The following is a 23,137-nucleotide window of genomic DNA, read 5'->3' on the forward strand; positions in this document are numbered from 1 at the left end:
AAGCTAGCACCAACCAACGTAACCAGAGCTGCCAACTCTCAAGCATTCACCATGAGACACACGCAATTGACTCTTTTCACACGCTTTCACGCCACACATCAATTTTCTCACGCACAGAAAAACCACGAAGCAAAGAGGACATGGAGACCAACAGACTAGACAGAGCAGGTTAGTTATGAAATAAAACAATGGGTGAGTTATAGCTAGCTAATTATCAAATGCAGTTACGGTTAGCCATCGCTAACATTAGCACGTTTATCCAACAGCCTTCGATACATTTCTATGTTATAACTTCCCGAAAACAAATACACAAACGTATAAAATAAACTTCTAGCGAAATATTAACAGCATCAAACTTACCAATCCAAAAGAAATGTTGCAAGTTCAGAGCCGAACCTCATTTCTTTCAGGTACATCAGTTGTCTCCAGCGATTAAAAGCAGTGCCGATGTTTACTCTGGTTCGGCTCCTTTTCTTCGTATTTGGATTTGATTTGTGATTCCGAGCGCGGTTGTTTCCCTGTAGCGGGTGTTGGTCTCTTGCCAAGGGCTTCAGTCATCCTTTCTCTCTCTTCCCTGAACTGAAATGAAATACTGTGCTGTACTTTCCACATGATTGACATCAGGTTCAAGTACACGCCCACAAGCTGTGCGAGTTATTCGTGTATTGCAGGTTGGCTGGTGGTTATGTTGCCCGCATACCGCCTCCCACGGCCGAAACTGGTATTACGACACCTGTCGGGCCGGGGCTAGTAATGCTAATGCTAATTAAGGTTGATATCTCTGCAGCACTATAACTTGACATTTTTTTAATGACATCATCACCCTTATTTCTTCTCATTCTTTTGATGCGTGAAGGTCATTTTTTGGATATTTTTACCTAAATTTTTGCATATGGCACCTTTAATATATCACAACATTATTTATGCATTTGTAACTGCAGGTTAAATACATTCATGTTCTGTTTTAAACAGTGAATCTAAATACCACTTCAGCTGTAGCTAAACTGTTCACAATGTAGCGTGGTCTCTCTTTGTGCATTCAGTTGATAAAATATGTCCTTAATATTTGTAGTATTTGATTGTATCTCAAGTTTATTATTTAAAAGCACATTCACTTCACACACACACACATGTTTCGCTAGAAGAGATAATGGATGTGTTTGACTCGAAGCAGTGCAGCGCAGACCGATCGAAGGATGATAAGACAATAAGACCTCTTCTTCCGCTTCTGAATCGCTCTCATGATACTTCGGGACACTTTAAGCAGCGCTGCACCAAATGAAGTCGAAAACGTCTCACGGTCAGCTCTTGTGCAGTAACACGATGTGACCAGGTTACTTTATTGATGCGCTGTATTGACCTGGATTCAGGTTTAACACTGAAGAACAAATGAAGTGTCATTAATGTTGTGAAGCTGCATAACTTCTGTTCAGATGAACGTGTGGGTCTGTTTCCTCCTGAGGTTTCTACAGTTCAATATCTAAACATGAGTCTCTTTGTAACCATTCTCAATAGATACTAAAAGCATTTTAATGGTGCTTTATATAAAATATTAAACGTAGTCTGGATATTACAAAGGGTTTCCTGGCACTGTAAAGGTGCAGAGTCACACAATGTATGGTTTCGAACAACATCCATTTTATGGGTACAATCTGTGAATTGCATCTGTCTTGTGCAATGTTCTACTAACTTTTTTACTTATGTTGACTCAAGGTAAAACACATTATACTGAATTTAACAATGTGAGTTATGTTAAGTAATTTTTAGCGAGCATGTTCATTCTGCATTGATAATGAATTTCTTTTGTATTTGTTTCTCAATAGAATTATGTTCTTTCTTTTTTATAAACTCTATGCAGGAGAACACTTGTAGTGATGCCACTGAACATATCCTTAAGATACTGGTCATCCATGGTGCTGATCAAGAGGATCCAGTCGATGTGTCCATCATGCGGCAGTACTGCTAAAGCTTGCACACTGCTGATGGGGCTTATTTATGCCCTCAACCTGGCATACCCCCCAACACTGCGCTACACCTTTGAGGTGTTCCAGAAACATTTCCTGGACCTGGATGGTGTTAAGATGTCCCCAAAAGTGCAATCTTTAAAGTTGAAGTTGCTCTCCTAAATGCTATAAACATGGTACGTGGTGTACCATTGAGGCTGTTGGTAGACTCCAAATTACATCTCCATCTCAAATATTTTTACAAAATCTTGACTTCTTTTTACTTCTTGAAATGTTTCCATGTTACGGTTTTAAGAGCATAAAGAGCACTTTGTGTCGGTTTGAATGCTGTTATTGCATTAAAGGGATAGTTCACCCAAAAATCAAAATTTTGTCATTAATGACTCACCCTCATGTTGTTCCAAACCTGTGAGACCTTCGTTTATCTTCGGAACACATTTTAAGATATTTTAGATATAGTCCGAGAGCTCTCAGTCCCTCCATTGAAGCTGTGTGTACGGTCTACTGTCCATGTCCAGAAAGGGAAGAAAAACATCATCAAAGTAGTCCATGTGACATCAGAGGGTCAGGTAGAATATTTTGAAGCATCGAAAATACATTTTGGTCCAAAAATAGCAAAAACTATGACTGTATTCAGCATTGTCTTCTCTTCCGTGTCTGTTGTGAGCGAGAGTTCAAAACAAAGCAGTTTGTGATATCCGGTTCGCGAACGAATCATTCAGTTCACCAAATCGAACTGAATAGTTTTAAACGGTTCGCGTCTCCAATACGCATTAATCCACAAATGACTTAAGCTGTTAACTTTTTTAATATGGCTTATACACTCCTTCTGAGTCAGAATAATCCAATATCCCGAAGTAATTCATGTACTTAAACAGTACACTGACTGAACTGCTGTGAAGACCGAACTGAAGATGAACACAGAGCCGAGCCAGATAATGAACGAAAGACACACAGCTTCGGACTAAATCTAAAATATCTTAAACTGTGTTCTGAAGATGAACGAAGGTCTTACTGGTTTGGAACGGCATGAGGGTGAGTCATTAATGACATCATTTTGATTATTGGGTGAACTATCCCTTTAAGTGAATTGTAGGATTGGGTATTTGAGAAAATATAATCCCAGATATGTGTTGGATGGAATAAAATGGATTTTCCTTTTTTTTTTAGGGGAAATTGTTGGTTAATTCTACATTTATTGTAAATGATCAGTTGATGATCAGTTGATGTGAATGATATTGTTGACATAATAAACTGTTAAACTTTATTGTATTTATTTGTATTTGTATGCAGAGAAAATTACTACATTTATTTGGTAACACTTTAAAAAAAGTAATATTTACATAATAATAGTGAGTAATAACAATTCATTAAACTATGTAATTCAAAATGTGAAATGGACAGACATTCTAAAATCTACTTAATTAATTCATAACAGTAAATATAACAGATCTATGAAATTTACTTGATATTTTCACATTTTAAAATTAAATTTACTTAATTACTTTTAATAAATACAACCTGCTAAGTTAAATATAATTAAGTAACATTTACTTAATGTCATCACAAATGTTACATTTATAGTTAAGTGCATTTTACTTGATATTGGCAAGTAAATTGTACTTGATATTACAGCAGTAAAATTTACTAAGAAAAATTGAGTGCAAATTGTTACAATGATTTTATCAAGTAAATCCTACAAGTTGTTTTTATCAGTGTGTGAGGTAAGCCATGACTGGGTGTACATTCCACACTTTTAATATCTGCTGTGGACAGAAGTAATCACCCCTTAATTATAAAAGATCAGAGGTGATCAATTCTGTTCAGATAACACTGATCCATCCCTGTCTGTAATTAACAGCTCCTGAAGATCACAGATGGTTCAGGATTAATTACTGACCAGTCTCTGGCTCCTAATTATTCTAATTATAGACAGGATGTAAATTACTTGCATTAAATACTGTATAGACAAACATTTCCGTCTAAAACAATAGTCAATTTAACAAACACATCTCAAGTTTAACATTTACACATGTGTTCTCCTCAGTCCAAGAGTAAATTATGCATTATGATTTAAATCATTAAGTATTGCAATATTTAGTAAATAGTACAGTAATGTCTGTTAAAAGTCTGTGCCCTGACATAGACTACATTACCCAGAATGCATGTGTCCATATGTCGTTCTGCCAGCTCGCGGTTGCAATAGGCGCTTTCACTTTCGTGTGGTCCAGGGCCATGAGAGCAGTATTCACGGTGCAGAGAATTGCCATCCTTTGTTAATCCTACGCTAGTCTTGTGTGTGGACGTGCTGTGTGCGTTCTTAAGTTGTAAGTACGGCTTTGCATGAATGACGCGTTTATTGCAGTTATTTATTTATTGCAGAGTTGTGGCAAAGTTGTAATGTGTTATTCCCTACTGCTATACTGCTGATGCCGCTTCGGCGTTCCACAATTGCTCCTAAAGTAGCCATTTACTGTATATACTTTAGTTGTTGCCTTGCAAATAACTGCAAATATTATGTTTAATGTATAGTTGCCTGTTTTGGCACTTTTCACCATTTGGAGATTTATGGCATTCATGCAAGTTCATTTATAGTGTTAGTCCGTCTAGTGGATTTCGGTTGTACTGCGGGTTATTTCTTTATGCATCTGTATGTAACCATAGCCTGCTTACTAATATACATTTTATTGTATTTCTTGTTTCAGATAACCACACAAACACACACACAAACACCTATTCTGTCATACTGATACCTGTAAACCCTCATCATCTCCATGTACCGGACTCATTCTCAATAAACTCTCAAACTGCAGCACTGGATTTTTCCTATTCCATCTGACCGAGGAAGACTTAGTTGACGAGCAATCCATAATCAGTTGCAGACGCACACGGTCTCTTACAATGTCATTATATTGTACAAAATAATCATAAATACTTTATCTGGAGTAACTTGCTCAACATTGTATGATTGTTTATGCACTCTACAAAATAACTTTTGTGACACCCTAAAGTATGTACACATTTTAGGTATTGTGATTATGGAAGAAGAACTTTATTTTCTATACATATATTCTACATGTTAAATGTAATAGGGAGCTGAAACTAGTGTAAATCACGGTCTATTACTGAGTGAGATCGGGACTCTTATTTTGACAGTAAACTGAGGAGCAGTGTTGGCCATCGTCCTCACAATAGCTGTGATGTGCTAGTCTCCTCAGTTTTTCCAGTTTTTCTTGCTTCTGGGAAATGTAGGAGCAAAGGAAACAAAGTTTCCTTCCTTTAGCAAAATAAAACCAGTCTCTTCTTGACTTATTTTGAAGTCTTCCAATGTTTTTCAGGTAGTTTCTAATCTGCCAACACGGCCTTCTGCCTGTAAACACTTGCATACACACGTTTATCTCTCTTACAGAAGAACCAAACGAACGGATAGTTGGACAAACAGATTTAAGAGTGAATGATGGATTACAAACTTCTTTTTTCCGCTTTTGTTCTCATTTGTTTCCAGTAAAGAAGATATGTCTCCTTTTGCCTGATCATTTAGAGCAATAATGTCCGTTGAAAGCACAGTGTTTTGTGCATAAGTAAAGAATAAGTGTTGGATGTAAAACAATTATAAGACATAAGGGCAAGTATGGATACACTGATGCACAGTCTATCTACAAAATAATGTGCTGTTTGCTTTTAAACATGATATACGTTCTTGTACAAAGAAAAGCAAATCAGAATATAGATTTTAAATAATCGTTATTTCTTCACTTATTTCTCTTTAAACTAATCAAGTAGCGTGTCTGCAGCTTCCCATCTTCGACGCACATGTGTCATATTTCGTCTGATAAAGATATGTCGTAAAGAGGTCATTTAGAGGTAGAGAAGAGATTCAGTTAACAGCTCAAACAGCCGATCTACAGATGATCAAAATACCACTAAACACATTATCCGATGTTTATCAGATGATTAACTCTTTAGCAGACGTATCTGTGACGCCCGTATGCTGATTATGACATACCTGTGGTCCTCCATATAGGTCTGGTAAAACCTATATGGAGAGTTTTATTACATTACGTCTGTATTTTGATAATGGGTGATGTACACACACACACAGGAAACAACATTATACACAATGGCTTTAGTTAAAAGCGTCTGTCAAATGAGCACATATGTAAATATTATGTTAATATGCTTTAATAAATCATATCTCATTAAATTAACTTGATAAAACATTTAAAAGATAAAAAAAGGACAGTCATCGTAAGATCAGGAATTAGTGTTAACCCAGATTGTTTCCTGCTCGAACTAGAGGGGGAGGGGCGAGTCATGTGACGCTCCTTTCTGTTTCTGATATCAATACTTATTTATCACCCATGTGCGGAACGCCACTGAACAGAAAGCAGAAGAAGAAACAAAGGACAGTCATCGTTTCCTGCTCGAACTAGAGGGGGAGGGGTGAGTCATGTGACGCGCAGCTGGTTTCACTTAGGTCCTGTAAACAGCTGTAAAATTCCTCCCTGCAGCACTTACTATACACTTCTATTTTTCTTTTGACTGAAACAGAGATCATCTCATCATGTCCGGAAGAGGCAAAGGCGGTAAAGGACTCGGGAAAGGAGGCGCTAAGCGTCATCGTAAGGTGCTGCGCGATAACATCCAGGGAATCACCAAACCCGCCATTCGTCGTCTAGCTCGCCGCGGCGGAGTCAAGCGCATCTCCGGTCTGATCTACGAGGAGACCCGCGGTGTGCTGAAGGTGTTCCTGGAGAACGTGATCCGCGACGCCGTCACCTACACCGAGCACGCCAAGAGAAAGACCGTCACCGCCATGGACGTTGTGTACGCGCTCAAACGACAGGGACGCACCTTGTACGGCTTCGGAGGATAAACCGCTTCAGATCCGAAAACAAACCCAACGGCTCTTTTAAGAGCCATCCACACTCTCACTTAAAGAGATCGCGTTGCTGTTATGTGCCTCACATGATGACTAACATTATGTTCATAACACTCGTTACAAGGAAGTATTGTTGATTCTAGATTGAGTCGGTGTTTTAGCGATGTGAAATGTAACGGGATTGTTAGGTACAATTTAAAAGCTGTGCATATTTTCAACAATATAAACAACAAAGGTATCACCGCATTGAGGATTTTTTTTTGTTTCAGTTTAAAAAAAGATAACGTTATAGACGTTAAATAATTAGAGCAGAATGGTGCCGAATGTAAATGAAAGTTAAATTCATGCACTTAGCAGGCGCTTTTATACAAGACGATTTACAGTGCATTCAGGTTATCAATTTTTACATGTCTTCCCGGGTAATTGAACCCCCAACCTTTTCAGTTACAGGAAACATACTATATTTTCCTCAAAGGGGCTTTTTATTTATGATTTTTATAAACTAACAACAGAGCTCCAGGTCATTAGCTTTAATTAGCGCTTTTGACGATACAGACTGTGTCAAAGCAGCTTTACAGTACTAAATATGAAAATTGTCAATTAAAAAAAAAAAATAAGAGTAAGCACTCAGTGTTAAACAATCGATGCTTTGTGGGTATTTTTCCTTAGTAATCTCCTTAATGGATTTGTAATAGTTTACAATTAATCATTTGTATTTATAAAAGATAAAATATTTTATTCTATATTCTATAAAAACGGCGGGAAATGAAACAAAGGAAACCCAGTCAGGTGGGTGTCGTTCAAGAGTGGTGGGTGGAGCTATAATTTAAGGTACCGTGATTGGCTCTCACTCCTTTTCGGCAATGCATTGAATGATCCAATTAAATACAAGTTTATGGGTCTGACCAATGACAACTCGGAATCACAAGGTCCCACAGAATTAGCATAGACGAGTGAATAAATAGCCCTGTATGAGTTCAGTCCGCTACTGATTTCTGAGAGATTAAATCGGAAACATCATCATGCCTGATCCAGCAAAGTCCGCGCCGAAGAAAGGCTCCAAGAAGGCCGTCACCAAGACCGCCGTGAAAGGAGGAAAGAAGCGCAGAAAGTCCAGGAAGGAGAGCTACGCCATCTACGTGTACAAAGTGCTGAAGCAGGTTCATCCTGACACCGGGATCTCTTCGAAGGCGATGGGCATCATGAACTCTTTCGTCAACGACATCTTCGAGCGCATCGCCGGTGAGTCGTCTCGTCTCGCTCACTACAACAAGCGCTCCACCATCACTTCCCGAGAGATCCAGACCGCCGTGCGTCTGCTGCTGCCCGGGGAGCTGGCCAAACACGCCGTGTCCGAGGGCACCAAGGCCGTCACCAAGTACACCAGCTCCAAGTAGAGCAGTCCGACCCCGAGACACACCCCAAAGGCTCTTTTAAGAGCCACCCAGCTTCTCTTTAAAAAGATCAAGTGCTGTCTTTGTTCAAAATGTAGTTAATAAATTAAATAGTCGATGTCACCTTTGTATGTTTAAATCTATCGTTATAGGTGAGTCATAAAAGGTTTGCCAAAATATACCCTGACCATCATTCAATGGAACTGTGCATATGCTTTAGACCTTAAACTGGTGGTTGGAGTTCTTGAACCCGCTTATATTCTTTGGGTTCTATATGACCCCAATTGATTTTTCTTTAGTTAAAATAAATTAATCTTAGTGGAATACGATTTTGTGACTTATAGTAAACACCCACATAGAGACATGTACACTCAACGCTTTGCACTTTTTTTCTCTGAGAAGGTAAACTTTGTTTTGAGCGATTTTTAAACCATTTTGCTGTTGGTTATTATTATTTTCACATTTGGTTCATTAAAAATATGATTAAAAAATATAATTTCTTACTTAAACTAGGCTTTTCTTTAACCAACAGATGGCAGAACTCTACACCCAACACCTAGATTAATATCCAGAAACATCTTACAGTATATTTAATTTAGATCATAACTTAAGTTTTTCTTTTCATATATTTCACCTGCAAGATAATGGTAGTTGATGGGTTGTGTGGCAGATAGGTACAACAGTACTTTGAACCTCCAAAAAACACCGCTCTCATCTTATTTAAATTCAACATCACTAATAAACAAGTTAAACATAATTTGATAACCTGATCGATAGCGCACACTTGCTTGTACCGTCAACAGATGAACACTTTGAATCCATTTATAGCAGGTGCAGATGTAATCAAGTTACTACAGACTAATGGAAAGTGTAGCCCCGAACTCTTTCATCAGCCCGTTACATATACACCTGATTTAAGTAGTAATGAAAAACTATAATTGATAGAAGAAACACGTTTTGGGAACTCAAGTGAAACCCCCAAATAAACCAAATTACGCTCTATTTGTTACAAGCAACATTAGAGTGGAAACGGTCTCGTTCAGTGCGGTGTGTGTGGCTCTTAAAAGAGCCTTTGGGGTGTTTGTCAGCGGCGGGTTTAAGCGCGCTCTCCGCGGATGCGGCGGGCCAGCTGGATGTCTTTGGGCATGATGGTGACTCTCTTGGCGTGGATGGCGCACAGGTTGGTGTCCTCGAACAGACCGACCAGATAAGCCTCGCTGGACTCCTGCAGGGCCATGACGGCGGAGCTCTGGAAGCGCAGGTCCGTCTTGAAATCCTGAGCGATCTCTCGCACCAGACGCTGGAAAGGCAGTTTGCGGATCAGCAGCTCGGTGGACTTCTGATAGCGGCGGATCTCTCGGAGAGCCACGGTGCCGGGCCTGTAACGGTGGGGCTTCTTGACGCCGCCGGTGGCTGGGGCGCTCTTCCGGGCGGCTTTAGTAGCGAGCTGCTTCCTCGGGGCTTTGCCACCGGTGGATTTACGAGCGGTCTGCTTGGTTCTTGCCATCACTGCGATTAACTTCTCTCTCCGTTCTGAGCACGTAGAAAATGCTTCTCCGTCTCATGCGTCTGCTTTTAAAGCGTCATACGGTCATGAGCTTACGGCGTCATTAGGGTGCAGAGGCTTGTGATTGGCTGATATGTGACGTCTGCCCATGACTGCTAGCCAATGACTGCGCCTCTTCTGTTTTCAAACGGGGCTGTTTGTGTTTCCCGCTCAAAATGCTTTGTTCCGTTTAGTACTTTACGCGTCGTTCATTCATTCATTATAATTAACATTTAATTTATTTATTTATAATTTTTACCAAACAAATTTAATGTCTGCCCTGATAAATAAATAAATCTGGGCTATTAAGATCTCGAAGTTTTTTTCATGACAACAATTTTTCTCATATTTTATTCCACATCATATCTAATAAGATCATATATTTAGCAGCTGTTTAAAACCAACACTACTAGATCATCAGCAGACATACAGTGATTGACTATGGTTTTATCAATCATACATCCATCCAGTCTTACAGTCACTTACATTTTCCAGAAATCAATTCACACACACATTAAAAAGTACTGGTGAAAGTAGACTCTCTTCTGATCTCCATTACTCTAAATGACTCTGTTGAGTACATAACTTTATAATAACTACTTTTGAATAACTATCAAAAACATCAATAAATCAGTTTTGGCTTTTATAAAGTTCTAAACCTTCATTCAAAGACTTCAAGCCAAACTGACTGTTATCAAGATGAACACCTGATATGATTCTTTTCAGAACCTTTGACACAACACTAAAAAAAATGACATTAAAGTTATATTCATATTTGTTACACTGATAATTATTTTAAGGCAGTTTCCAAATGATTTATTAATAAAAGTGCGTTAATTTATTTCAGTATCTCCTTCAACCGTATACATGGTTTACCATGAATGAAAATGAAAGTAAATCGCTCTCTGTCAGATCAAGTGGGTGGCTCTTAAAAGAGCCTTTGTGTTGGAGAAGCAGAGCGGACTCTGTTTACTTGGCTTTTGCGGGTTTCTCGGTCTTCTTGGGCAGCAGCACGGCCTGGATGTTGGGCAGCACGCCGCCCTGAGCGATGGTCACTCGACCCAGGAGTTTGTTGAGCTCCTCGTCATTGCGCACCGCCAGCTGCAGGTGACGGGGAATGATGCGGGTCTTCTTGTTGTCTCTCGCGGCGTTTCCAGCCAACTCCAGGATCTCAGCGGTCAGATACTCGAGCACAGCCGCCAGATAGACGGGAGCTCCGGCACCGACACGCTCTGCGTAGTTCCCTTTGCGGAGAAGTCTGTGAACACGACCGACGGGAAACTGGAGCCCTGCTCTGGAGGAGCGAGTCTTGGCCTTTGCTCTCGCTTTGCCACCGGTTTTACCTCTTCCGCTCATTTTCAGTTACAAAGTACTTCACCTTTACAAAAGAGAAATAATAGCTTGCTGAAACACGCTGTGCTGATTTTAAAAGAGTGTGCCTGTCGCCCATTGGTTTAGACCTTGTAAGATTTTAAACCAATCACTGAACTTCCCTCCAACATCCACATCTGCGCGCGGACTGAGCAGCATTTCGAATTGCAAATTAGGACAATGGAAGCAATTATGTACAAGTGTTATATAAAAGTCTCAGTTAAATGCAGTACATGTATAAAGTTTTTTTTTTTTTTTTTTTTTTTTTGCATTAACGTTATTTAATAATAAAAATTAACTAAACTAAACATTAAAAACTAAACATAATAGACCAAGGCAGTGTTAATCAACAAAACAGCAATGATGTACAACTGTTATAACAAGTCTCAGTTTAACGCAGTTCAAATATATATATATATATATATATTTATTTATTTTTTGCATTAACGTTATATAGTAATAATAATCATAATATAAGTTCAGGTGGTGTTAAGAGGCCCTCTTTTGCTTGTTATTTTAAATAATATAAATAAAAACAGATAATATACAAAACTTTAGAAAGCTACTGTAAGCATTATTTATTATTATTACTTCCACTAATAGTGTGAGTGCAGGGCCTTTCTTTTGCTCTTTCTTCAGAGTTTGTGGGTGGCTCTGAAAAGAGCCGTTGGGGAAGAAAACAGAAAAATTTTATTTCTTCTTGGGAGCTGCCTTTTTAGGCTTGGCAGCTTTAGGCTTTGCCGTCTTGGGTTTGGCGGTCTTGGCCTTTTTGGGGCTCTTTGCTGCTTTCTTGGGCGCCGCGGGCTTCTTCGCTTTCTTGGGGCTCTTCGTCGCCTTCTTGGGGCTCTTTGTGGCCTTCTTAGCGGCGGCGGGTTTCTTGGCCTTCTTGGGGGATTTCTTAGCGGCGGGCTTCTTTGCAGCTGCGCTCTTGGGCTTCTTGGCAGCAGCGGGTTTCTTGGCCGCGGGCTTCTTGGCTTTAGGAGCCGCTTTCTTCTTGGTCTCGGTCTGCTTCTTGCTGATCTTGAAGGAGCCGGAGGCGCCGGTCCCTTTGACCTGCAGCAGGGCGCCTTTAGTCACCAGGCTTTTGAGGGCGAGCTTGACGCGGGAGTTGTTCTTCTCCACGTCGTAGCCGCCGGCGGCGAGAGCTTTCTTCAGGGCGGCGAGGGACACTCCGCTCCTCTCCTTGGACGCGGACACGGCTTTGAGGATCAGCTCACTGACGCCGGGACCTGCTTTCTTGGCTTTGGCGGCGGACTTCTTCTTGGGCGCTTTGGCCGGCGGAGCGGCGGCTGCTGGAGCGGCTTCTGCCATTTCTCGGAGCGGAATCACAGTCTTTCAAACACTGAGTTCAATGAGTGTCGCTCGAGCAGCGCTGCGCTCTTAAACAACACATGAGAACCTTATAGACTCAACCCGCCCGCTCGCTGTCTGCGCGCCTCCGAGAGCCGCTCGCGCTTGTGTTTTCTTCTCCTACATTTAGGGGCAAAACTCGAGTGTTAAAATAGTTTAGCGCAGTAGAAACAAAGTCAGCATCAAGCAGAGGTTCTTGGCTTTCTGTGGAGACTAAAACCCGCGGCGAAGAAATGTTGGTTTCGCCCCGGTCAGATCAAACTCGAGGCGAGCATCAGCCACGGAACAGAGCCGCGTGTAAATCTAATGCTTTATTTAAGTGTTAAAGTTGATAACAGATTAAAAACATCCTCTATGTGTTTCAGAAACAGTCTGAAGATGAATATAATGATATGTGCATCAGTGAAGGGTGTGTGCAGTGTTTCATACAGCTGTTGTTTTGGGCAGCTTGAAGCACACACATCTGGAGGCTTCGAGACTGTTTGTGACTCTTCTTTCTTTCTTTCTTTCTTTCTTTCGTTCTTTCTTTCTTTCTTTCTTTCTTTCTTTCGGATATCTGGACATTTTTATCTAAATAGTGTCAGGACGGAGGGAATGCTCACTGGTTCATCTTACTAGCTACATAATACTGAGTCTTTCACTTTAAGTCCAGATGGTAATTAAATAAATAAACAAACTGTTTGTTTGTTTGTTTATTTAATTGTTTAAATGAGTATCAGCTAAGATTTTTGATACTTACTTAAATTATGTTCCTTGTGTTCAGAACATGGTCAAGACATCTTATTTTTTTTCTTATTCAGATTACGTCTTTGAAAAGTTAGTTAATGTGTGTATTTTCCTGTGTTGATTATTTTAATTCTCTGCTGACCTGGGTTTCAAAAGCTTCCTTAAATAGTTTTAGTTCAGTTGGAATCCTGTCTGGAAACAAGGAATAACATCACTCCCGTCCTGAAGTCTTTACACTGCCTTTTGTTTATTTATAAAACTTGGCACGGTTTGGCTTCACATTATCTCTCTGAGCTTTCAGCTCCTAAACACCAGCAACCTCCGCTCCTCTGAAACTGGCCTTTTAATGGTTCAGATTACTTCTTTAAAGTAGAAGTGAAGCAGTCAAGTTTACATTATATATATATATATATATATATATATATATATATATAGTGATTTCCACTTCAATAATACTTAATAAACATAACAAACACGGTTTATATAACCATTGTAAAAAACACTTAAAAAGTGTTGTTGTTTCACAGGGTTGGTTCGCTCTACAAGTGAAGGAATACAAGCATTTCTTTTCTTTGAACGCACAGATATGTATTTCTGGAATTCCTCGATTAACTTGTTTTCTATAGTCATCTATTATTGTTTGTTTCTTTCTTACTTTTTGAATAAAAAAGTAAAATAGAAAAATACATTTGTGTCACTACCCTTCTAATCTCAACATGAGTCTGAAATGACCCGTATTCATTTCGTTATTTGTTTCATCTTCTATCATTTATTAATGCAGATGGTCTCAAAGATATTATTTTTTGACGTCCACAAATCATTGTATATTTTCCCTTCCTTACTTTATAAGCAAACACGGTTTTTGTATTTCTTCATAAATTTTACACATGACCCATATAGAAACTTTTGATATTTGTTATTTTTTATAGATTTTTTTTTTTTTTTTTTTTTTTATGTAGGAACATATTTACTGCAGAAAACTGTGTCACATGCCACAGATTTCACAACTCAACATGCATGGCTACATTTCTATAATTCATGCATTTAGTCTTATTTTATAATTTGTTACCACATAAAATAGTTGATATTGCAGAGGATAACTGGACACATGTGAAGGTTACATTCACCTTTAAATCTATTACTAGTTAGAAACATGTCCAATGCTATTAGATAGCTTTTTTTCTGACATATTCTGTAAAAAAAAAAAGTTAATTAATTATTATTATTTATTTGTTTTAAGTCAAATTAATACATTATTTTGTACAAGTGTATTTCATTGCTGTCAGGCAAAAACCTTGTATCTCCACATTTCATCATTTTAATTTTATTTTATTCTATTGGTCACCTTTCATATCTGTCAGTGCTGATGAGAAGTAATGGTTTTGGAGAAAGGTTTCTGTCTGACAGTGGCAGTATATAATCAGTGTTGTTGTGCACTCTTTATGGCTGATCCCAGACGATCAATGGCTGAAATGTTTGTAGAGATGCTGCACGATGAGGGAGATCAGATTACTCTTAATCCTGATTCAGTCTGAAATATCTGAAGCTGAAGACTCAGACTGTGCGCAGGGTTAATCTAGGTTTGAATCCAGCCCTAGATGAAACTGAAGACGAAGAGGAAACTCAGAGCCAGACGGTCCACAGCTGCTCGTGTCATATAAAGGCAGTCTCTATCTGTGGGACTTGGATTGGTGTATTTTTAAAACCTTATTTTTTTTCTAGCTGACTAATGAGTTTATGATCACCGAAGGTTTTGTTTTGGTTGTCTTAACATTACTCGCTGTTTCCCGCTTGTCCCGTCATTTTCATCTAACGTTAACTCGGTGAATTATACCTGATTTATTTCGACCAAACCAGACCTAGTGATTGTTGAAACAATAAAAAGACAAATCAAGATGGTTAATGTGAGTTTTATTTTGTTTATGTCGAATTTGAATGTAGTATGTTTTACGATGGTCTGTGAGGTAAAATGACTATATTTGCTAATGGAGTGTGGTAGGATTAATAACTAATATGTCTCTGTAGGGATCCTTTCCTCATATTCACCACCATACACCCACTTACTTACACATACTCACAAACATACTCAAACAGTATTCACACTTACATATGTTTGTACACCTACACTCATATATACACACACATACACATACACCCACTTACACATTCACATAAACACAAACATACTCAAATAAACACACTCTCACAGACACTCATACGCCCACTCACTCACTCACACATACAAACACGTACATACTTACAGATAGTTGTACAGCTACATACTCATATACACTCACATATACAAATTCATATTCACATGCATACACCCATTCACTCAAACACACCCATTCACATACACAAAAACGTACTTATATAAATACATATACATACTTATACACACTCATATTCCCTCATACACCCACTCACTCACACACACATACAAACACGTACATATGCTGTACATACTCTCAGATGTTTGTACAGCTACACACACACACACACACACACACATACTGTACATACTCATGCACAGATGTTTTACAGCTACACTCATATCCACTCACAGATAAACACTCACACCCACTCTCACACACACAGCTGTATCAACATACGTATTTTTATTCACTTTTATTATACTCTATGAATGTGTACAAACAGTAATGGATAAATTGCAACATTTAAGAATGGAGTTAAGTCATTCACGGACTTTGTTGACATTGTTGTTTTTGGAATAAAAATTTTAGGTAATTAACATTGTGTTCTTTCATTTTCAGGACATTCAATTATGACAGCAGCCAAGTGGATGCTATCAATTGAGGGAAACATCTTGACAGTGGATAGCAGTGACACATTTATAACCGCCTTTGCAGTGATTTTCGCAAGCTACTACATCTTCAACATCGAGTACCAGGAGTATGCTGCTTGTACGCTAGAGCTTGTTCAGAGGCAAGTGAATTTCTTTCTGCATTACACTTTTGTATTGTATTTAAATCATGTGTGCAACAGTTGAGTAAGAAATAAAAGTTGGAAGACGGGAGGAATTTTAGAAAAATGTTGAGTGCATTAGACTTTTTTTTTTAAAACATATTTATTAATTGGATATTGCTAACAGGTTCCTGGTCAGAATCAACCCTGAAGATGGAAATGCCAGACAGTTAAAGTGTACTGCCAGACAGGGAGTAAGCAAGAGGACCAAGAGGTTGGTGCAGAGGAAGGTGACAGCCATCAACCCACATGTTAACAGTTTTATTCGGTCCTTGATGGAGTTTGAATGGAAAACTTCAAACTGAAGCCTGCACTCACCACCCACTGTTAGTGGGACACTTGTTGTTGTTGTTGTTTTAAGTTGTTATTGCTCATTTGTCATTCTTTCACTCAACACAATCCTCAAGTTGTCTTTTCTTGTATGTTTTTGTTTCATTTACATTTGTGCAAACTTAAAGGGATAGTTGACCCAAAAATGGAAATTCTGTCTTTGTTTACACACCCTCAAGTTGTTCCAAACCTGTATGAATTTCATCCTTTTGTTGGAAACAAAAGAAGATAATTTAAAGAATACTGGTAACCAGACAGCTGACGGCACCCACTGACTTCTATAGTTTTTTTGTTTTTTTTCCTATTATAGAAATCAAAGGCTACCATCAACTGTCTGGTTACCAACATTCTTGAAAATATCTTCTTTTGTGTTCAACAGAAGGAATACATTCATACAGGTTTGGAACAACATGAGGGTGAGTAAATGATGACAGAATGTTAATTTTTGTGTCAGCTATCCCTTTAAAAGCCATTAATACCTGTGAATTGCTGATGCACTGAACATTCAATGGTTTTAAATGAAATGGTTGTAATAGTTTAATTGATTCAATAAAACATTTTTGACAAGAACATTGTTTGGGTTGTCTTTTGATTTGCACAGGTATTCTGAAGTATAATTATAATATTACTTCCTATATATTTATATACTGTAATAACTACATATTATAATTATAATATTAACATTATTAGTAATTATTTTGAAAATTATAGTAATATTTAGCAGAAATGAATCAATATAGATATTGCAGTACAATACCGTACTAATTACAGCAGAAGCAGACTAAAATGAGAAAATGTTGTAAAAATACAGTAAAATACTGGTAGTTCACAAGCAAACATGCCACTGTGAACAGTTGGTTTATGCTACCAGAAATTGACAAGGGAATGATTGTGTCAAACAACTTATGCTCTTTAACACGACGGATAAGACGTTCAACATGTACCCTGAGCCTAGCCACAGACTGAGTGTGTGTCACTTCATCAGCTGACATTTGTTTTCCATTGGTCAGGAAAACAGGCCGGTGGATTTTACATGGCACCAGGCTATCAATTAAGAAGCCCTTATCCACCATGATGGCCATGTCAGGGGTAAGAAGGTTAATGATCCCTGACTGTTTGAACAGCTCCTGGTCACTAATAGACCCTGCATACAGTGCAGAAACAAATGTTATTGCATCATGAGGTGCCATTCCTACTAAAGCTTTGAAGGTGCAGTGAGACTTGTAATTTGAAAAGACCTCACTTTGTAGTAGCAAAGAGGAAGGTGTTTGGCAGCGGATCTCTGTGCAATCCAGGATAACCTGTGTGTCTCGAAATTGATGGAATTCTTCTGGCAGATGGGCTCGTACTTTCTCTTTTGGCATCCAAATTCACACTGACCCCAGGACAAAGTACAGGAAGTTGGCCCAGGTTGTTATGATGCGGCTTACAGTGGTCTGATGTACTTGAAACCGATGATGCATCAAAAACAGGAAGAACTCGTCTATTGCAGGAAGTGCTCGAGTGTTTCCAGGCTCCTTGAAGACTTTGGAGTTGGTGACACGAATCATGCTGTGAGTTGCCGGTTCAATCAGTTCCCAGAAGGCCATCAAGTGGTTGTATGTTGCAAATCTGTCAAGAAAAAAAAAAACGTGCATTTGTTCTCACATGGCACAAAATACTTATACATGGCTTTGTAGTAAGTTTAAAGAACTACAAGTAACTGAATCAACAATCTTGCAATATTGAGTCATGACAATTATGGAATTTGCTATGTATAATTAAACTAACTCTGGTTGCTGTTGAAGACAACAGCTGGTGTTCATACTTATAATTATGTTGTTGTTATTATTTTGTCAGTGTAGACTACGTGTAGCTATCGTATACAACTCCAATAATATTTATCAGAAATGTGGACCAGTGTTTTCAGGACAGTGGCAATGCTATTACAAATGTTTACCACAGGTAATTACAATCTTACCTTGTATAAAAGCGAATGTCCTCATCGGACCCAGCAAATCTACTGAGACCAAAGCGGTGCATCATCTTTGTTTGCTCCAACTGCTTCCGTACATCTCCTATCTCTCTTTTTAACTCCTCGTTTTCATGTAGAACCATGTCCACGGCTGCAGCTTCGGGAACTGAACAATAATCATGTCCAGTGCTCTCCACATCGAAGTCCATATCTTCCTGTTCTGCGTCCGAGTCAGGATCAGGGGTCAGCGGTCTCTCTCGACGTTCCCAAACACTCAACCTCTGCGGCTGCTCCTGGTAGTGGTTCCACTCAAACAGTGTAGGGAAAACACCTTTTTTCAGACGTTTCAGACGAGCCCCTTCCATAAAGTCATCAGATCTGAAATGAACGCTACACACCTTTGTGTTTTTGTTGACTTGGAAGTCACCTCTCCTGATCTGAACGAGCCACTTTTTTCTGAGATCCTCTTCCACTGGAAATTAATGGAAAATTACCGTAGAGTTGTATCTTGCCGACACAACGCACAACGGCACACAACAATGTTCCGAACTAGGTCGCATTAGCTTTTGGTATCGGAAAACCTTTTTCCCATGGTTAAGATGTCAAAAACGATATATAACAACAACCAGAAATGTTGAGGGAAATGTTTGTCGCTTTTAAGTTTCGCGCCATACCCAACGATCTCGCGAGGTTTAGCGTCAGATGTAAAGAGGGAACCGGAAACTGTTAGCCCAGTAGAGAGTGTAGTCGGAAACACTTCACGATTCCCGCTGCATAGAGCCTAAGAAAAAAAATAAAATAAACACTTGGTTTAATGACTCATTTTTTACAATTTATTTATACAGCTAAGTGCAACTGCATAAGTGTTGTGTAACTTTTTTCTGAACTGCAAGGGTTACTAACATAGGCTGCTAACATAGATTTTTATGACAAGTTCAAGGAAATGTTAAAGCAGTGTGATTTTAAAAAGGGGGTTATAGTGATGGTGATTTTAATCTACACTGGGACGATAATAGTACAAGGGAAAAAATGCAGCAAATTATTGATGGATTTAATCTTGTCCAGATGGTTAAAGGACCAACACGGATTACAAACAATTCTAGCACCTTAATTGACTTAATCTTCACCAATCACCCGGAACGGTTAACAATATGTTAACTGGTCTTTCAGATCATAACATGGTGCTTACAACAAGAAAATTAACCAGTAAGCGATTTTCAGCTTATTCCAGAAAAAAAGGAGTTCATTGGGATTCCAAGGAGCAAACAGGATCAATTTCACTCTGCAATAAGAAATATGAACTGGGACACTCTGTTATTGGACAATGAATTGGAAATAATTAGTCAGAAATTTTATGAATGCTTACAAACAAAAATTAAGGTTGAGTGATAAGACAACTACGAAAAGCAAAGGCAGACTTTTTTATCACAATTATTAAAAATTGTCATGGAAACTCAAAAGCGACTTGGGATCAGATTAATAAATTAACAGGTAAAACTTCTTCTGGTAATAATTTAATACAGCTAAAGAATAATGGCATGCTTTTGCAGGATCCAGCTGCTGAGGCCAGGGGCGTAGCACCAAATTCTGGGCCCTGTATACTCTCAATGTCAGTGGACCCCCTACACATGCCATTGTACGATGCGGGTTAGCAGAATGAAAATTCAATTTTGAATTTTTTTTATTTTTTTTTTTTTAATATAAACAAGTATAAATAGTGTTTAAATCTATTTGGCCTAATTGTGCTCAAATAGCTTTACCTTTAAGCACTGTGCTGCAATGTTAGGGCTTTTCACCAAACAAAAATGATAATTTTCTTTATTGCTCAAATCAATATTACCTGTGTGCACTTGAGAACACAGTGATATTGGTAGGCACATCTACATGTGCAGAAATATAGGCAGATCATTTATTAAGGAGTTTGAGAATATATCACTCATTATAAGCAATAGTAGGTCTAGTAACTTTACACTGTGCTGCCACTCTTTCCACCACTAGCACTAGGCAATAGCACACACATTGAATCGAAAGGCTTACTTAAGATAAACAACTCACAATTAAGGGGGAGCTCACCCTTTGAGCAATGATCTCACCTTGTCTTTCCTCATTTCTGCTCTCAGTCTCATCTCATCTGGACAGTGCTGATACTGCTGGTGTGTCTGAACCACTGCTCGTTTCTGAAACTGGTTAATTTTGGCAACCTGACATTAGCTGGCCTGGCCCATAATTTACTTACATCAACAAGCAGCCTGGGTGACAAACTAAGCTAAAGATTTAACATTAGCATACATACATTAGCAGCAGCTGTATGGAGTTGAAAAAAAAAAAAAAAAGGTATACAAGTTTTAGAAGAAAGGCCTGCATTTAACACAAATTGAAATTTTATCTAGAGATAAATTTGACTCAAAAATTGAATACCTCGTCAGATGACATTGATTGCTACTTTTTTTTTTTTTTTTTTTTTTAAAGCCCTTGGGCTTATTTAATTTGAACACCCGGTGTAAAAATACTTCATAGTGTTTTTAATAAAGGAAAGGAAACACCATTGGGGAGATAACAAATAAATAGACTAACTTAACCCAGAGACACTTTGCCATATCAAAAGTGGATGTTTATGTAGTCAACCTCAAAATTAACAGTAGAGATCTAAATAATCTTCACTTCATCTGTAATTGAAGCTAAAATAACACAAATAGCTCTTCGAGTGAGTGGATGGGTGGCTCTTAAAAGAGCCTTTGGGGTGTGTCTCGGGGTCGGACTGCTCTACTTGGAGCTGGTGTACTTGGTGACGGCCTTGGTGCCCTCGGACACGGCGTGTTTGGCCAGCTCCCCGGGCAGCAGCAGACGCACGGCGGTCTGGATCTCTCGGGAAGTGATGGTGGAGCGCTTGTTGTAGTGAGCGAGACGAGACGACTCACCGGCGATGCGCTCGAAGATGTCGTTGACGAAAGAGTTCATGATGCCCATCGCCTTCGAAGAGATCCCGGTGTCAGGGTGAACCTGCTTCAGCACTTTGTACACGTAGATGGCGTAGCTCTCCTTCCTGGACTTTCTGCGCTTCTTTCCTCCTTTCGCGGCGGTCTTGGTGACGGCCTTCTTGGAGCCTTTCTTCGGCGCGGACTTCGCTGGTTCAGGCATGATGATGTTTCCGATTCAATCTCTCAGAAATCAGTAGCGGACTGAACTCATACAGGGCTTTTTATTCACTCGTCTATGCTAATTCTGTGGGACGTCGTGAATGCGTGTTGTCATTGGTCAGACCCATGAACTTGTATTTAATTGGATCATTCAAGGCATTACCCAAAAGGAGCGAGAGCCAATCACAGGACCTTACATTATAGCTCCACCCACCACTCCATGTTTGAACAACGCCCATCCGACTGGGTTTCCTTTGTTTCATTTCCCGCCCTTTTTATATAATATAGAATACAATATTTTATAAATAAAAAAAATGATTAATTTTAAACTATTATAAATACATAAAGGAAATTACGAGGGAAAAATACCCATAAAGTATCGATTGTTTAAAACTGAGTGCTTACTCGTTTTTTTTTTTTTTTAATTGACCATTTTCATATTTAATACTGTAAAGCTGCTTTGACACAATCTGTATCGTCAAAAGCGCTAATTAAAGGTAATGACCTGGAGCTCTGTTGTTAGTTTATAAAAATCGTAAATAAAAAGCCCCTTTGAGGAAAATATATTATTTTTCCTGTAACTGAAAAGGTTGGGGGTTCAATTCCCCGGGAAGACATGTAAAAATTGATAACCTGAATGCACTGTAAGTCGCCTTATATAAAAGCGCCTGCTAAGTGCATGTATTTAACTTTAATTTAAATTCGGCACCATTCTGCTCTTATTCTTTAACGTCTATAACGTTATATTTTTTTTAAACTGAAACAAAAAAAAAAAAAAACCCTCAATGCGTGATGCCTTTGTTGTTTATATTGTTGAAAATATGCAGCTTTTGAGTTATTAAAATAGTACTTAACAATCCCGTTACATTTCACATCGCTAAAACACCGACTCAATCTAGGATCAACAATACTTCCTTGTAACGAGTGTTATGAACATAATGTTAGTCATCATGTGAGGCACATAACAGTAACGCGAGCTCTTTAAGTGAGAGTGTGGGTGGCTCTTAAAAGAGCCGTTGGGTTTGTTCTCGGATCTGAAGCGGTTTATCCTCCGAAGCCGTACAAGGTGCGTCCCTGTCGTTTGAGCGCGTACACAACGTCCATGGCGGTGACGGTCTTTCTCTTGGCGTGCTCGGTGTAGGTGACGGCGTCGCGGATCACGTTCTCCAGGAACACCTTCAGCACACCGCGGGTCTCCTCGTAGATCAGACCGGAGATGCGCTTGACTCCGCCGCGGCGAGCTAGACGACGAATGGCGGGTTTGGTGATTCCCTGGATGTTATCGCGCAGCACCTTACGATGACGCTTAGCGCCTCCTTTCCCGAGTCCTTTACCGCCTTTGCCTCTTCCAGACATGATTAGGATAACCTCTGTTTCGCTCAAGCGAGAAATACAATTATTGAGTAGGTGCTGCAGGGAGCCATTTTACAGTTGTTTACAGGACCTAACTGAAACCAGCTGCTAGTCACATGACTCACCCCTCCCCCTCTAGTTCGAG

The 23,137-nt window shown here is 39.1% G+C and overlaps 9 protein-coding genes and 1 pseudogene across 10 annotated transcripts in view; 3 read left to right on the plus strand and 7 right to left on the minus strand.

Moving 5' to 3' along the window:
- LOC127962355 (uncharacterized) overlaps positions 1-7,092 on the plus strand; it is a 29,560-nt pseudogene extending 22,468 nt beyond the window's left edge.
- LOC127962387 (histone H2B) overlaps positions 1-23,137 on the minus strand; it is a 966,021-nt gene that overhangs the window by 133,113 nt on the left and 809,771 nt on the right. The window lies entirely within an intron of this gene.
- The window catches only part of LOC127962369 (histone H3-like), a 931,300-nt gene that overhangs the window by 131,665 nt on the left and 776,498 nt on the right, over positions 1-23,137 (minus strand). The gene's annotated exons all lie outside the window — the stretch shown is intronic.
- Positions 1-23,137, plus strand: part of LOC127962389 (histone H2B) — a 157,851-nt gene that overhangs the window by 119,137 nt on the left and 15,577 nt on the right. The gene's annotated exons all lie outside the window — the stretch shown is intronic.
- Positions 7,850-8,421, plus strand: LOC127962393 (histone H2B-like). Its single transcript, XM_052561967.1, has one exon. It carries the CDS (start codon positions 7,869-7,871, stop codon positions 8,241-8,243), a length of 375 nt encoding a protein of 124 aa, XP_052417927.1. The 5' UTR covers positions 7,850-7,868; the 3' UTR covers positions 8,244-8,421.
- On the minus strand, positions 8,780-9,800 carry LOC127962374 (histone H3-like). Its single transcript, XM_052561947.1, has one exon. It carries the CDS (start codon positions 9,745-9,747, stop codon positions 9,337-9,339), a length of 411 nt encoding a protein of 136 aa, XP_052417907.1. The 5' UTR covers positions 9,748-9,800; the 3' UTR covers positions 8,780-9,336.
- LOC127962381 (histone H2A-like) lies at positions 10,586-11,181 on the minus strand. Its single transcript, XM_052561954.1, has one exon. The coding sequence runs from the start codon at positions 11,140-11,142 to the stop codon at positions 10,756-10,758; it is 387 nt and encodes a 128-aa protein (XP_052417914.1). The 5' UTR covers positions 11,143-11,181; the 3' UTR covers positions 10,586-10,755.
- On the minus strand, positions 11,638-12,508 carry LOC127962366 (histone H1-like). Its single transcript, XM_052561941.1, has one exon. It carries the CDS (start codon positions 12,466-12,468, stop codon positions 11,848-11,850), a length of 621 nt encoding a protein of 206 aa, XP_052417901.1. The 5' UTR covers positions 12,469-12,508; the 3' UTR covers positions 11,638-11,847.
- On the minus strand, positions 21,218-21,721 carry LOC127962388 (histone H2B). Its single transcript, XM_052561962.1, has one exon. It carries the CDS (start codon positions 21,638-21,640, stop codon positions 21,266-21,268), a length of 375 nt encoding a protein of 124 aa, XP_052417922.1. The 5' UTR covers positions 21,641-21,721; the 3' UTR covers positions 21,218-21,265.
- LOC127962397 (histone H4) lies at positions 22,637-23,021 on the minus strand. The gene has a single exon (XM_052561970.1). It carries the CDS (start codon positions 22,993-22,995, stop codon positions 22,684-22,686), a length of 312 nt encoding a protein of 103 aa, XP_052417930.1. The 5' UTR covers positions 22,996-23,021; the 3' UTR covers positions 22,637-22,683.

The sequence above is a fragment of the Carassius gibelio genome, chromosome B7, assembly GCF_023724105.1.
Source record: "Carassius gibelio isolate Cgi1373 ecotype wild population from Czech Republic chromosome B7, carGib1.2-hapl.c, whole genome shotgun sequence".
NCBI lineage: Eukaryota > Metazoa > Chordata > Actinopteri > Cypriniformes > Cyprinidae > Carassius > Carassius gibelio.

Bases quoted from the DNA above. Each gene is read 5' to 3' on its own strand.
- LOC127962393 (XM_052561967.1), top strand. From the start codon at position 7,869: ATGCCTGATCCAGCAAAGTCCGCGCCGAAGAAAGGCTCCAAGAAGGCC.
- LOC127962374 (XM_052561947.1), bottom strand. From the start codon at position 9,747: ATGGCAAGAACCAAGCAGACCGCTCGTAAATCCACCGGTGGCAAAGCC.
- LOC127962381 (XM_052561954.1), bottom strand. From the start codon at position 11,142: ATGAGCGGAAGAGGTAAAACCGGTGGCAAAGCGAGAGCAAAGGCCAAG.
- LOC127962366 (XM_052561941.1), bottom strand. From the start codon at position 12,468: ATGGCAGAAGCCGCTCCAGCAGCCGCCGCTCCGCCGGCCAAAGCGCCC.
- LOC127962388 (XM_052561962.1), bottom strand. From the start codon at position 21,640: ATGCCTGAACCAGCGAAGTCCGCGCCGAAGAAAGGCTCCAAGAAGGCC.
- LOC127962397 (XM_052561970.1), bottom strand. From the start codon at position 22,995: ATGTCTGGAAGAGGCAAAGGCGGTAAAGGACTCGGGAAAGGAGGCGCT.